Below are 14,407 nucleotides of genomic sequence, written 5' to 3' on the forward strand. Positions count from 1 at the left end.
TGTGGGGAAAAGGAGCCACGTCCTGTGTTTGCAGGGTTTGTCTCTACGATCTTATCAGACTTTAGAGTGAAGCAGATCCCGGAGGGTCTGTTACAATACAGATGGTGGGGCCCCACCCCTAGCTTCTGTCCAGTAGGTCTGGGGCCGTCCCAAGAATTTAGATTTTTAACAAGTTCCCCGGTGATGCTGACACTGCTGATGTGGGGAACACTGATAATCACCGCTCTGATCCATGAGAGTTAGTTACCAATTCAGAAGGCAGGGCATGAAGTCCCAGATCCGGGGCGCAGGGCCATTCTGAGCTTTTCCATGCTTACCTTTTCATTTATTTATTTATTTTTGTTTAACAGATAGTGTGCCAGGGACCCTTCTGAGAGCTTTACAGTATTAAGGATTTTAATCCTATGAACACCTCTAAGGGGCTGGATCTTCAGTCAGCACTGGGGAACCAAAGAGCCCCTAGGGTCCCCTTTGTGTGAGATCTGGGCTTTAAAAGGAGAAGAAATAACAAACTCAGCTACGGGGCTCCGTGCGTGATGCTGTTTTTCCCCTGGGTTACCCTTCCCTCACAGGTCAGAACACTACTCCTTTTGGTCAGGGGTCAAGGTGATTACCTTCACGGTCCTTTGCAAGTTACCTGGTAAGCATGGTCGGTGTGCACGAGGTAGAGGGTGGTGGGAGCTGAGCGGCTCAAGGGCGTCATCAATTTCGTCTCAGTTTTGGCACAAGGAGCTTCTGTTCGGCTTGAATCTGGGATGGGGAAAGTAGGCGGTGAAGCCAGGGACTGAGAAGGTGAGACCGGGGCCAGGCTGCTCAGTCCATCTGCCACGGAGTCTGTGTTGAGCTTGATCTCAGTGTAGTAGAAGTCCTCTTCTCCATCACTGTAGTCGGAGTCCCCAACACGTCTAGAGTGAAGAAAGTGACAAGATTACACAAACCCCTCTGGCTTTCTTGCCTCGAAATCTTGCACATGCTGTTCCCTCTGTCTGGAATGCTTTTCCTCTGTCTTGTCTGCCTGGCAAACTCTGACTTACCCTGTGACACTCAACTGTCCACTTGCAGGGAGGCCTTCTTGACCTCTTAAAACAATTCCTTCAATCAATCAAGTATTCAGCAATTTATTGAGAATCTATTATGTCCAGGCACTTTTCTAGGGTCTTCTGAAAGCAAGATGAACAAAGCACAGGCTATGACTCGATAGAACTTACATTCTAGTGGGAGAGGCAGACAAGAAACCCGGAGGGAAATGCACTTTGAATATGTCAGGTAGTGACAGATCCCAGAAAGAAAAATTAAGCAGATTTAGTGTCCTTTAGTAGAGTAACTGATGAGGGGAAGGCATCCTTTTAAAGAGAGTGTTTGAAGGAAGTCTCCTGGAAGAGTGACATTTGAGCAGGGGCCTGAGTGACATCAGGGAGAGACGCTCACCAGAATGCATGGGAAGATCACACAGTGAAGACCAGCCACACGGCCCTGGGGTGGGCAGGTTCAGTGTTCTCCACAGAGGGCAGAGAGGCCAGCGGCTGGTGCTCCGGGCACCGGGGACAGTGAACAAAGGCAGGGGCAAGATCGCACAGGGTTTTGCAGCCCATGGAATGGCTTTGCATTTTATTCTCAGTGTGACAGAAGCCAGGGTGGGGGGCAGAGGGGAGGTTGTGAGGAACCTAAGTCACTTTTTAAAAAGATCACTCTAGCTGGGGCGCCTGGGTGGCTCAGTCCCTTAAGCATCCAATGTCACTTTAGGTCATGATCTCACAGTTGGTGAGTTTGAGTATGAGGCCATTGGTGAGTTTGAGGCCACTGATTGAGGTCCACATAAGGCTCTCCACTAGAAAGCCTGCTTTGGATTCTCTGTCTCCCTCTCTCTCTGCCCCTCCCCTTTTCTCTCTGCCCCTCTCTCGCTCACTCCCTCCCACCTCAAAAATAATAAACATTTAAAAAAAAAGGATCACTCAGGTTAATGTATAGAGAATAGTGGACAGAGGGCAAGAGCAGGAGGCCAGAGAGGAGGCTGTTGTCACTAATAATCCAGATGAGCTTTGCAATATCTGGCGACCAGGTGGTGATGGAAGTGACCAGGAGTCAAATTTGGTTTTTATTTTGAAGGTTATGAATCAGGACTTAACTCCTAACTGCTAGATCCTCTATGCTCCTGTTGAAGTGTATCCATTCTGTTTAATTCACTTTATTGAATGATTTGGCACATTTCTGTAATTTTTTTAAACCCTCGATCACTTCCCTAACACTGTGATTTCATTCCCCATGCATATTGATGTATCTGGCATAGAGTAGGTGCCTATTAAATGTTGAATGGATGAAGCTGATACTGTAGCACAGCGATTATGAGCATGAATCCTGGAGTCAGATCTCCTGGGTTCAAATCCTGAAACCCTCTAGCTGTGTGTGGGATTCTGGCAGACTCCATGGCCCAGTGCTTCAGGCTCTTTACTGATAAAATGGGGATAGTCATAGTGCCTGCTTATTGTGAGGATTAGGCAAATAAATATACAGGGCACAGAAGTGTAAGTACTAAGTGCTTATTAAATTAAAATAAAGCTGACGTCAGAAGGCTTCAATTTTTACTATCGACCAGAAAAGTATCTTCTTGGTGCTTTCAAAGTTCTCCCTGAGGGGCACCTGGGTGGCTCAGTCGGTTAAGCGTCCGACTTCGGCTCAGGTCATAATCTTGCGGTTCGTGAGTTCAAGCCCCACGTCGGGTTCTGTGCTGACAGCTCAGAGCCTGGAGCCTGTTTCAGATTCTGTGTCTCCCTCTCTCTCTGACCCTCCCCCGTTCATGCTCTGTCTCTCTCTCTCTCAAAAATAAATAAACATTTAAAAAAAACTAAAAAAAAAAAAAAAAAAAAAAGTTCTCCCTGAGACACCAGAAATTGTACTCGTCCACAGAAAGTTTTGAGTAAAATAAAATAACTGTCCATAACCTTGGAAAAGACTTATCCGATTTGTCAACTTCTAGGGAAGCGGTATACACCCAGCAACCTAGTTTTATAGGATGGCCTCTACCTCCCTTCCACGAGGTATCCCCAAATTTCCTGAACATATCCACCAGGAGTAGATCACTGACTTGGAATCAACTTTTCCCCCCACTGGCAAGCCCTCTACAGAACCTAGAATAAAAATCTGCCCTTCACCTTGGCCTCTCCGCTCGGTCAGATCAGCGGCTTCTCTCGGCCTTGCCCCATCTCCCCTGAGCTCTCGGGCTGAGGCGTCTGGGGAGGTGCCTCTGGGCTGCACCAGGTCTGGCAGGCCTTGGCTTTCTGACAAGCATACCATTAAAGACCCCAGAGAGTGGGCCCAAGAATGTGTGCCTGTTCTATTCCTGTCCCCACTTCCTTTCCAGTAAAGGGCAGGCCAAGTTGCTACTGGCTGCCGAGTGCTACTAATAGACACACGGGCCTGGGGGAAATTGTGTCCCACGCGGGGATAAATCAGGATCAGCCCCTGGTGTGCAAGAGTGGAGTGAGGTTTCAGAGAAAAACACTGTACTTCTTCTACTCTTGGTGTGCACCCCAGAAATATGGGACGGCATATGTGTTTTGGGGGTGCTGTGGGATGCTCCCCTCCCTCCCTGCCATCCAACCTGCATTAAAACGATTCCATCATCCGGCATCACATAATTGAGCTCCTGGATTACGGCAAAGGTGATGTCCCTCTCCCAGGCCAGGAGAGAGCTTAGACTCAGGCTTCACAGACACAGACTGGCCCTAGTGTCCTGCCAACCCAGGCCCATTCCTGTGCAGCGGCTGGCGGGGTGGTGAATTCTAATTCATCAAGGCAATTTTAAGAGCACGGAGTAAAAAGGGAATCCTAGGGAAGCAAATACAGTGGCTGCATTTTTAACTTTACCCACCATGAGAGCAGCCTGGGGACCCAAAGAAAAATCGTGAGATGCCACTCACAGTCTATAAATACATCTATATGGCATGTGCTTCTGTGAGGTACATGAATTGAATTGGATTCAATTTTCTGGGCAGATGGACTTTAAAACAAATACCCTAGCTCCTGATTATAGCTTCGGGAAGTTTTTTTCTAAACCTTTAAATAACTCTGAGCTATTTACATTATGAGTTGTCCTGACAGTGAGGTTTGAGGGGAGACACTGCAGAATTTCCTTCCCTGGAGACTTCAGCAACAGGAATGAGGGCGTTCTGCCCTGCAGCGTTTCAGTGTGGTATTTCTTGGAGGGTGAAGCTGGACCCTCTGGTGAGGGGAGCAGAAGCCCGGCCTCGCTGCGCCACACACACGGCACTTGGCGATCTGTGCGCTGTGCCCTGGAAGGGCTTGGCGGTGTCCCCGAACATCAGCGCTACCCGTGAGTGTGGTGGGTCCCTGCTCCTCTCCACAGTCACTGAAGGAACTCGCCTGCACAGATCAGCGCAATCACCTAAGAACCCACTTTGTTTTCTTTTTTTTATGGATGCTGCATTTCCTAAATTTATCCCTTGTTGGGCAAAGTGACTATAGTGTTTATTTCTCAACATTCATCTTGTTGAAAGGACTTCTTTGTCCAAGCACCTGGGGAGTTGGTCATGTGTTTCGATTTGTGTTGTGCACACTATGACTTACGGCCTCCCGAGGTCCCTTCCAAGTCTGAGGTCCTTGGGCAGGAGACCCAGAGAATAAATGACAAGACTGCTGAAGGTCCACTGTCCCTCTGGTGTGACCCCTAATCTCTGCTGCTGGAAACTTTGTGTTCTCCTTCCTTAGAAAGGTTTTTACATAACACAAGGAAAAGCATAGATTGTACAAATAAAGGGCTTATTTGAGCAACAGAAAATGATGGAGCCAAGTCATCAGGCATCATGAGAACAGAAACCACAGCACTGATTGACACAGTGGTTCTTAACCTCTTTTTAGTGTGTGTGTGTGTGTGTGTGTATGTGTGTGTGTGTGTGTGTATTATACATGTATAATTATATATGTATAATACACACACACACACACACACACACACACACACACACACACACATATGTACTTCTCAGGCTCAAAGTCACCAATACTCTCCATTGGGGAAAAATGCACATTTAACTTGACAGTTTCAGCGGGTCCAATGAACCTACCCTACCTAGTGTTTTATATTTTATAAGTCACTCTCAGGTACATTTTATTTTTTGACCCTTACCCATGACCTTGCTGGGCTGATATTACTATTAGCCTCATTTTCAGAGGGAACTGAGGCTCTGAGAAGTGACTTGCCTAAAATCACTTAGTAAGTAAATTAGGGAGGCTTTGCAAGTTTAAAACATTTTCTTTCCACTGTGCCACACAGGCCTATATTATCTAAGTGGCCCTCTCCACACTGATTAGGAAGACCAACCAAGCCCAGTCTCTATTCCTGTGTTCAGAACTTTTAAGGAAGAGTGTGGTATATAATTTCTGAGTGCAGGGGGCCTTAGACTGAACTCCTGGAGACTACATCAGGCTCTGAAGGGAGGGTTGCCTTACCCAAGATGAATGGTCCTTATGTGTTTCTGGATACCTGCTGCGGTGCTCAGCACTTTCCCACAGTTTTTCCAGAGGCATTTGAACATCACCTTCATAGAATTCTATAAACAGGACAGAGTTACATTAAAATGATAACTAACCCATCAGTATTTTCTTTCTTTCATCTCAACACATTCCCCACCCCCCTCCATTAGAAAAGTAACAACTTCCCATCACCTTTCTTCTAACTCAGCGCACCATTCTAGGAACCACCATGCCCCCAAAGCTGGTGAGGATCTTGGTGACTTCAGACATTTTCCTGCATCCTTGACAGATACCAAGCTCCCCTGAATATTTAGTTCGGTTTCACTAAGGTGGTCACAGTGGTGTTAATGACTGTATCTAACATTAATTGAGCACTTACCCTGTGCCAAGCGCTGTTAAAAAGAGTATCTCATTTAATACTAAGAGATGGATAACCTTATAACCAGCATTTTATAGACTCACAGAGAGCTTCAGTAAATTGTGCCCAGTCAATAAATCAGCTCCTAGCAAAGCTGGGAATCCAGTGAGTTCAGCTCGAGGAACTGTCCTTTCCACTAGGGCACAATGCCACCTTCTTGTACAAGGGTCTCAGCATTTTCCCAATAGTCCAGCACAGTGATTGAGAGCACTGATTTGGGATTTACTTTCTCAAGCCCTTAGTTTCCTTATTTTATCAAGTAGGAACAATAATAGTACCTGTCTCATAGGGTTATTATGGGATTAAATGAGGTCATGAAAGTGAATCATTTAGCACAACATCAACAGGAATAATCATTCAACCAATGACAGTTGTTATGGTGTTATGATTATGCTTCCTGAAATGAATTTGACAGGAAATTAGTTTTCTCCTGAGAGGGCCCTTGTCATCAGGATGCTGCCGCTTTGCTGATTATTCCCATGGCCATGGTGACAGTCACTTCTGTGTGCTCATCAAGCCCCGTTTCCTTTTCCTTCTGGGCACACAGCTAGACCTCATTTCCCAGCCTCCCTTGCAGTCAGGTGGAGTCATGTGACTGAATCAGGACCAATGGGATATGGGCAGAAGTGCTGCATATTCCTCCAGTGCCTCCGAGCACAGGCTGCTGACTAGATGCAGAGGACACTTGAGGCCTGGGGGACAGCAGAACCACTCGATCAGGGGTCCTTAAATTTCTCTTTGCTATGAACCCTTTTGGCAACCTCATTAAACCTATGGGCCCCTTCTCAAAGCAGCATTTTTTAACACTTAAAATAAAACGTAGAATTACAAAGAAGAGCCAGCAGAGTGAAATACAGTTACCAAAATACGAAAAGTATTTTGTGATATGGAACTGTATGTGCTCTTTACGTATCATATTAAATAACAAGATCTGGAGGTGAGTCTAATAGCTACCATAATTTCAAAGTGGTGTTAAGCTTAAATGAGATTTCATGATGTCTCCTAAAATTATCATGTGATATGAAAACATCTATGATTTCTATTGGTAGTAAAGTCACAGGCGGCACTAATACCGTGGTTGGATGCCATCAGTCATAACTGCAGGAAATGCTGAGTCATAGTTAAGAGGTCAATGACGATAAAGATACACTTTTCCCCCCACTCCAAGTTCCCAGACCCCCTGAATTCTGCCCACCCTTCTGGGCACTTATAGACTCCAAGTTAAGAACCCCTGCATTAGGAGGAAGGAGCGTGGGTCCCTAGAGGACCGTGGGGAACAGAGACACTCCCTTCACCACTCCCACTGAGCTGATTGGACTGTGACACACAAAATAAATAAACCTTTATGGTGTTAAGCCACTGAGGTTTGGAAATAGGCTGTTCCAACAGGAAGCCTACCCTTACCAATAAACACAGTAGTGGTGGTACCTTTCCTGAACTGATGAAATTGATGTAGACTTGTTTAGGAGTCCAGCAGGATTTCTGCCGTCAAGTGCTTGTGGGGCCCACCAGTGTTCGCCCTGTTCTGTGAGCAATCATTTACACGTTTAGAAGATGACTTATTCAGGTATTACTGATGGGATTAGTATCCTGATCCAGACAGCCACCCTCACGGAAGACTTTTTCTGTTTCTCAGTTGAGAAGACACTTGGAAATTTCCAGAACTGAGGACGATTCTGTGTGTTGGGGACTGGCCACTTTCAGCATGGCAAGTAGAGGACAAATCACAGCAGCCCACGGCTGCGGTCCGCTAGAGCAGAAGAGCAGCAGCAGGAGAAGCCCGCTCTCCCTGTGGGCGTTGTGACCCAGGAGCCCGCTGCGTCCCAGAGGCTCCTCCCAGGGGGCTGGCATTCATGGCGCAGCAACCCAGCCACTCCTGTCTTGGCACTGGGGCCCCACACGCAGTGCGGGGATGCTCGCAGTGGGAATGGGCAGGGCTGAGCTACGGAGGAGCTGAAGCTACAGAGAGGTGGAGCTGGAGCTGAAGAGGGGCCTGAAGGAAGCTGAGAAGCAAATGCATACTTAGGAGACTTTATTGTTATTTTTTACAAGTTTGTTTATTTATTTTGAGAGAGAGAAAGAGCGTGAGCAGGGGAGGGACAGAGAGAGAGGGAGACAGAGAATCCCAAGCAGGCTCTGTGCCGACACCAATGTGCACGGACATGGATGTGGGGCTGGAACTCACGAACTGTGAGATCATGACCTGATCCCAAATCAAGAGCGGACACCTAACCGACGAAGCGACCCAGGTGCCCCTAAAAGGGAGGGTATTAAAGATGACTTCCGTAGCTAGGCAAATTGTTGTTCTGTTTTGAGTATGTTAACTTAGAGATACCTACTATAGATCAAGAGAAGGTGGCAAGTAGGACACTGGACATATGAGCCTGGAACTTAGGGAAAGTCAGGGCGAGAGATACAAATTTGAATTTGGAGTCAGCAGCCAAAGGATCACTTAAAACTCAGGTCTGGATGAGATCATCTAGGCAAAAATGAAGGTACAGATAATTAGAAGGCCCAGGACTTTACAGCATCCGGTATTTCTTATTGGAGATAGAGCAGGAGCAGAAAGAGAGAGAGAGAGGGAGAATCAAGACAGTGTGGTATTACTGCACAGTCAGAAGACTGTTCAAGAAGGAACATGTGGCCAACTGTGTTGAACAAGGACTGGGAAGAGTCCTGTGGATTCGATACATGGAGGCTGTCAGTGGCCCAGACAAGAGCAGGTTTCTCAGAGTAGTGGGATGAAGTCCAACCGCCATGGCTGGAGAATAAGTGGGATTTAAAGAAGTGGAGAGAGGGGTGCCTGAGTGGCTCAGTTGATTGAGCATCTGACTCTTGATTTCAGCTCAGGTCATGATGCCAGGGTTGTGGGATCAAGCCCTGCACTGGGCTCCACACGGAGAGTGGAGCCTGCTTAATATTCTCTCTCTGCCCCCCTCTCCTGCTCGTGCTTTCTCTAAAATAAAAATAAATTTAAAAATAATAAAGAAGTAAAGAGAGTAAGTGCCACCTTTTCAAGAAAGGTGGCTGATATGAGAGCAGTAAACGGAGAGCTTGTAAAAATGAGTCATACTCAATTGAGTTTTTATGTTGATGGTCACAGTTGCAAAGGAAGGAGGGACAGACAATGTAGTCGAGATGCGGGGGATAACTACAGGGTGAGATCCTGAAAAAGAAAGAGGATTCAGCATTAGCAACCCCTCGCACAGTGGTAGGGTTGCCCTGAAAAGAAAGACCAAGTGATGGATGTAGATTCAGTTAGTTTGCTGATAAAAAAAAAAAAAAAAAAAAAAAAAGCATTCCTGTCTGAATGCTTCTAATTTTTCAGTGAGGTAGGAAGTGAGGTCAAATCTAAGGGCAAAGTGGGGAGGCTGTGTGAGAGCAGACGAGGCTGAAATGGCTGCTTTAGAGAGTGGGAAAGGACCAGGCAAGGCATGTGATACTATTTTCATTTTCATGGGGGGAAGCAAGAATCCAAAAAGTTAGGAAACTTACCCAGTGTCCTTTGATGGTTCCACCAATTGGTCAGTTAGATAAAGGCTTTCGTAATTAATGTAATAGTATTGTGCAACATACAGAGCCAAATTCCTTCTGCATATTAGGAATTATTTTAAAGGTTCAAATTGCTGATTGTTTTAGGAAATGACTATCACTCTGGTATTTTTGTGCCAGAACAAGTATTATTTATAAGATTGCTTTCCCAGTCCTTGCAGTAATATGTCAAACACTTTTTTTTCCTTTTAGAGAGAGAGAGGGAGCATGAACAGGGGAGAGGGGCAGAGGTGGGGGGGAAGGGGAGGGGAGGGGCATGGAAGGGGAGTGGAGGAGAGGGGAGGGGAGGGGAGGGGAGGGGAGGGGAGGAAAGGAGAGGAGAGGAAGCAGGCTCCATGCCCAAGGCGGAGCCCAACACAGGGCTCAATTCCATGACCCTGGGATCATGAACTGAGGCAAAATCAAGAGTTGCATGTTCAACCAACTGAGCCACCCAGGTGCCCCGAACACTTGTTTTTTTTGTTTTTTTTTTTTTAATTGATAAGCAGTAAAGCTTAATACAAATTGTAGAAAAATAAATATCATTGGTATAATTCCTTTCCTTAGTCAGGAGAAAACAGCTGATACAGAGATCAAATCCAAAAATTACAATGAAGATGACCAATATCCTTTCTAAATTTCTCAGAATTAAGATAACCACCAATCACAATTGTTTTGAGTATCATCTCCTCAATTAGATTCTCACTTTTTGGGTCTCTGGTATGGGCTCCCCAGGAATCAGTTGCCCAGAAAAATTAGGTAATGCATATGAAAAATGATCAACTTTGCTTCCTCCTTGCTTTGTTCTTTTGCTGGGTTTCTAAGAGAAACGCTGGGGATAGGCCAGTTTTTATCACGTAAGCTCTCTGAGAGTAGGAGCCATGACTTCTTGCCCAACACTCTACTCCTGTGCCTAGCATAACTTATTAATTAGTATTGGCTGTGCTGAATCTTGGGAAAGTTGCATTTTGGGGCCCACGGCAATGAGCCGTATTTGAGACATCTTAATTTACTTAAGCATTTTGGAAGCTATTAGTAAATACTCTATGTTCAAAGAATGTTTATCCAAAAGATCATTATTCTGTGAAATTCCAGAAGATTTCCCAGTGTGATTACCACCTGATGATCTTATCTGGCTGTAAATTAACTTCTTAGCACAGGCCCATGGCAGGCATGGTGCACACTGAATTATAGATGGTTTTCTTTTCACTCCATACAGTAATTTTTTCTTCCAGACTTACACCCCCTGCAATGCTCAGTACTCAAGGAAGGTCTAAGTTCACCAGAAGAAAACAGAAAATGTGCAGCAGGAAAAATGATTGTCTAATTTACAATGATTTGGGTCATTAGCATAAGCAATTGGGAGGACTTTATGCAGTATTATACTCCAGAAGCATAGAGAAAGTTCCTGCTGATTTGCAAGGTGGTTACAAACGCAAACTCAGAAACATAATTACACATAGTGGGGAGACCTTTAACTGGGTTTTGGGAGGGGGCAACCCCAAACTCCTTCACAGAGGGAAAGCCCTGATTTCCCTTCTACCTCTTCTTTTTGGCATTTCCTTTGAATGACATCTTTCATTCATTATCCCATTTTATCCCAACCTGCCAGAACCCTGCCCTCATAATTTACCCATGCACAGATATTTGCTATCTCTAAATTTAAGAGCAATACAGATGAAGCTTTGAAAACATCTATCGTTTTGACCCAATATCAACTTTTAGGGGCTCTATCCTAAGAAAGTCATTTGAAATGTCTCCAAAGACGTGTATAAAGATGCTCACGGCACTGATTTTTAGACCAGCGAGAAATCAGAAATAATGCCAAGATTGCTGAGGGGATTATCAGATGACTGGTTAAATTAATTCCATATAACTGAATATTAAGGAGCCTTAAAAATGAAGTTGTAAGAAAAACTTCTTTGATGTGAAAAAACAAGCTCCTAGTGCAGGCCCACACCATCCTCCACCCTCCACCCCACTCAGTGCCTGGAGGCTGACCTTCATCAGCGGGTACCCTGGCCAACTGGTTTCTGGTTGAGTCTGGCCAATGGAAGGACTGACAGAAGGCGGGCAAGCAAAGGGAAGAGACTGAAAGGCAAGAGGGTATGGATTCCCTCAACTTCCTGTCTGCCTGGCCACAGGTGGGCAGTGGCTCCATTTCTTCTCCAAAAACTAACACTTCTGTTGGTATTTTCGGAGTTTTGGTAACCCCCTGGGTTCTGGAAACCTCTCTGTTTATTTGCCTCTTCAGGCTTAGGGGTGGTAATGTTGTTAGCTTTTGGGGTAACTTCTCCTGATGTCTCCGAACCCTGTCTACACCTTTGTCAATAGCTTCTTTATTAAACTCTTCTCAATTGTTCCACTTGAGTACAGCACCTGTTTTCTGCCCGAACCTTGACTGATACAGGGGAAAAGCAGCTCATAAAAGTATCTGAACATTATCTTTTTTGAGGAGAGGATATGTCCTGCAAATAAAAATGTACTACGCCATGGTGGAAATATTGGGGAGGGGGATCTTATTTTTACATTAATCTGCAAATGTAAAAATTATCCTACTTTTAATTTTTAAAAGTTATTTAAAAATGGAGTCACCCTATCACACTTGCTTGACTAATTTGGGAGAATAACAGTATATTAAAAGGATATCTCAACTTGAATGAAATCAAGTGGCTTCTCTCTACGTAGGTGAAGGATGTTCTCGTGTCAAACCATGGGGCCCCTTAAATAGTGGGTAAGTACTTTTCAAAGTCCCCTAACGACATCCAATGGAAACAAATCCTTTGTCTACAAACAGACTACTCACTGTTACATGAAAAGAAAAAACAAGCCATGGGAGGGAGAGGACAGGAAAAAATAGCTAAGTAAACGTCACCCAAGTTGCCACATGGGTCCTAGCTCTCCCAAGGAGGCCAAACCAAGCAAAGTTGCTGGGGCAATCGCAGGGCCGAGTCTGAACGTGCCCTTCAGTGCTTCTGCCCCAGCTGCCCCTCGCAGCTCTAACAGAAAGACGTTTACAGAGGAGGATGTCCGAGGGAGACGAGGCCACCCTTGGCTGGGAACCACACTGTGCTAGGGTCTTCCATACATGTGCCTAGTTTCACACTCCCAACAACCCTGCAGGAGTGAAGCTCTCAGCGGTTACAGGCAGACTCCTGGGATCTCAAACACGCCTGATGTGAGCTCCTCAGCAGCTTCCAGGCAAGCTCTTCAGAATCACCCAACTTTGGTGCAGTAGGCTATGAAGGCTGGAGACAGCTTCCTGGAGGTGTGACCTTCGCAGCGGTTTCCAGACTGTCTCGGACGCCAGCTGCTTTGGGGCAACAGGCTGAGATCTCTGGCCAAGGCTTCCCTCATCTTTTCTCTGCTTGCCCTTCCCATGGCAAGGCTCAACCCTGCTTTTGAATTTTTTCGTATCTGGAATACATGGAATGGCTTCTGTTTTCCTGAAGAAACCCAGACTGGTCCACAGGACTGACAAGATGACTGCTGAAGGTCACCTTCATGTCCAAGAGTGGAAACATGGCTGAGTTTTGAAGTATTACATTATACTTTACATTACATCTAGGGATAATAAGTTACATAGTTATATGTAGATATATGTAGATAATGTAGATGTATGTAGATATATGTAGATAATGTAGATATACGTAGATAATAATCTACATAGATTACATTACATCTAGGGATAATAAGTTCAATGAAAGTTATGTTCCAGAAGATACATGAACATCACTTTACTGTCCGCTTTACCACACAGCAGCCTGGGGTTAATACCAAGTTGCTTTTTCTGAGAGAAAAGTGTGAAGATCGTTGGGTATGTTTCATATGGCGATTGAGGTGTTATATGTATGTAGGTGTATGTGTGTGTATGTGTGTGCACGTGCGTGTGCATGTCTGTGTGTGTTGGGGGTGGACATTGATACATCTAAGCCTCCCCAGAGAGGACCAGGGTCCTTGATGGAAGGGGAGCATCCAATTATTCTGTATACCTGAGTTTGCTGTGTTATACATGTCTCCCTAGCCTGCCTCACGTGGGAGGAACGCACACTGCTTGGCAGAGGCTCCAATGGCTCTTTGGGGACTAAGAGGTCCACTCAACAGCTTCCAAAAGACTGGCAAGTGAACAGACATATTTAAAAATTCACTACCTACCTAGAAACTGGTAGCGGTTCCAGTTCTTTCCTTTATTGGGAAAGCAGCCTTATACACGTCACCTCAGCTTCAGGGCTTTATTTCTTTATTTGTTGGACAGGAAGACTGAACAAGTAATCTGTGTGTGTGAGGTTAATGCAAAGTGATGGGTGAATTCAAATGTATACCAAATGTGGATCAAACATCTCCCATCTACAGGCACTGCTTATAGATGCTGTGATGACAAATAAAACTTAAAAATAAGAAAAAGGTTTCTTCTAATGGAATAATAGAGAATGCATTCTTTTGTGTCAGGCTATTTTACCTCAGCATAATGTTTTTGAGATCTGCCCACTGTTTCACATATCAGTAGTTTATTTCCTTTTGTTGTGGTGTAGTATTCTGTTGAATGAATATACCACAATTTGCTTATCCATTTACCTCTTGATGGACATACGGGTTGTTTGCAGCATGGGGTGATAATGAATGAAACTGCTATGAACCTTAAGTCTGCAAGTCTTTTTGTGGACATATGTTTTCTTATCTCTTAGGTAAATATCGAGGAGTGGAATTGCCGGGTCATATGGTAAGCGTCTATTTAAATTTATAAGAAACTGCCAAACTGTTTTACAAAGTGATTGCACCATTTTACATTCCCACCAGAGATGAATGAGAGTTCCTGTTGCCAACACGTGGGATTTTTGTACACTACAAAGCACACACTGTAGGATTCCATCTACTGGAAAGTCTGCAATGTGTGAAATGGACCTATAGTGACAGAAGTCAGGTCACTAACTGGCTGTCTGTTTTTGCAGGTGTTGTGAGGGGCATCTG

At 45.1% G+C, this 14,407-nt stretch overlaps 1 protein-coding gene across 2 annotated transcripts in view; it reads right to left on the minus strand.

The window, feature by feature from the left end:
- The window catches only part of ZNF704 (zinc finger protein 704), a 233,163-nt gene that overhangs the window by 18,134 nt on the left and 200,622 nt on the right, over positions 1-14,407 (minus strand). For both annotated transcript variants that reach the window (XM_042923611.1, XM_042923612.1), the window contains exons 5-6: positions 5,467-5,567; positions 638-905 (exon numbers count right to left, since the gene is read on the minus strand). In XM_042923611.1, the coding sequence (XP_042779545.1) occupies positions 638-905; positions 5,467-5,567 (369 nt within the window). The remainder of the gene's footprint in view (positions 1-637; positions 906-5,466; positions 5,568-14,407) is intronic.

The sequence above is a fragment of the Panthera leo genome, chromosome F2 (assembly GCF_018350215.1).
Source record: "Panthera leo isolate Ple1 chromosome F2, P.leo_Ple1_pat1.1, whole genome shotgun sequence".
Lineage (NCBI taxonomy): Eukaryota > Metazoa > Chordata > Mammalia > Carnivora > Felidae > Panthera > Panthera leo.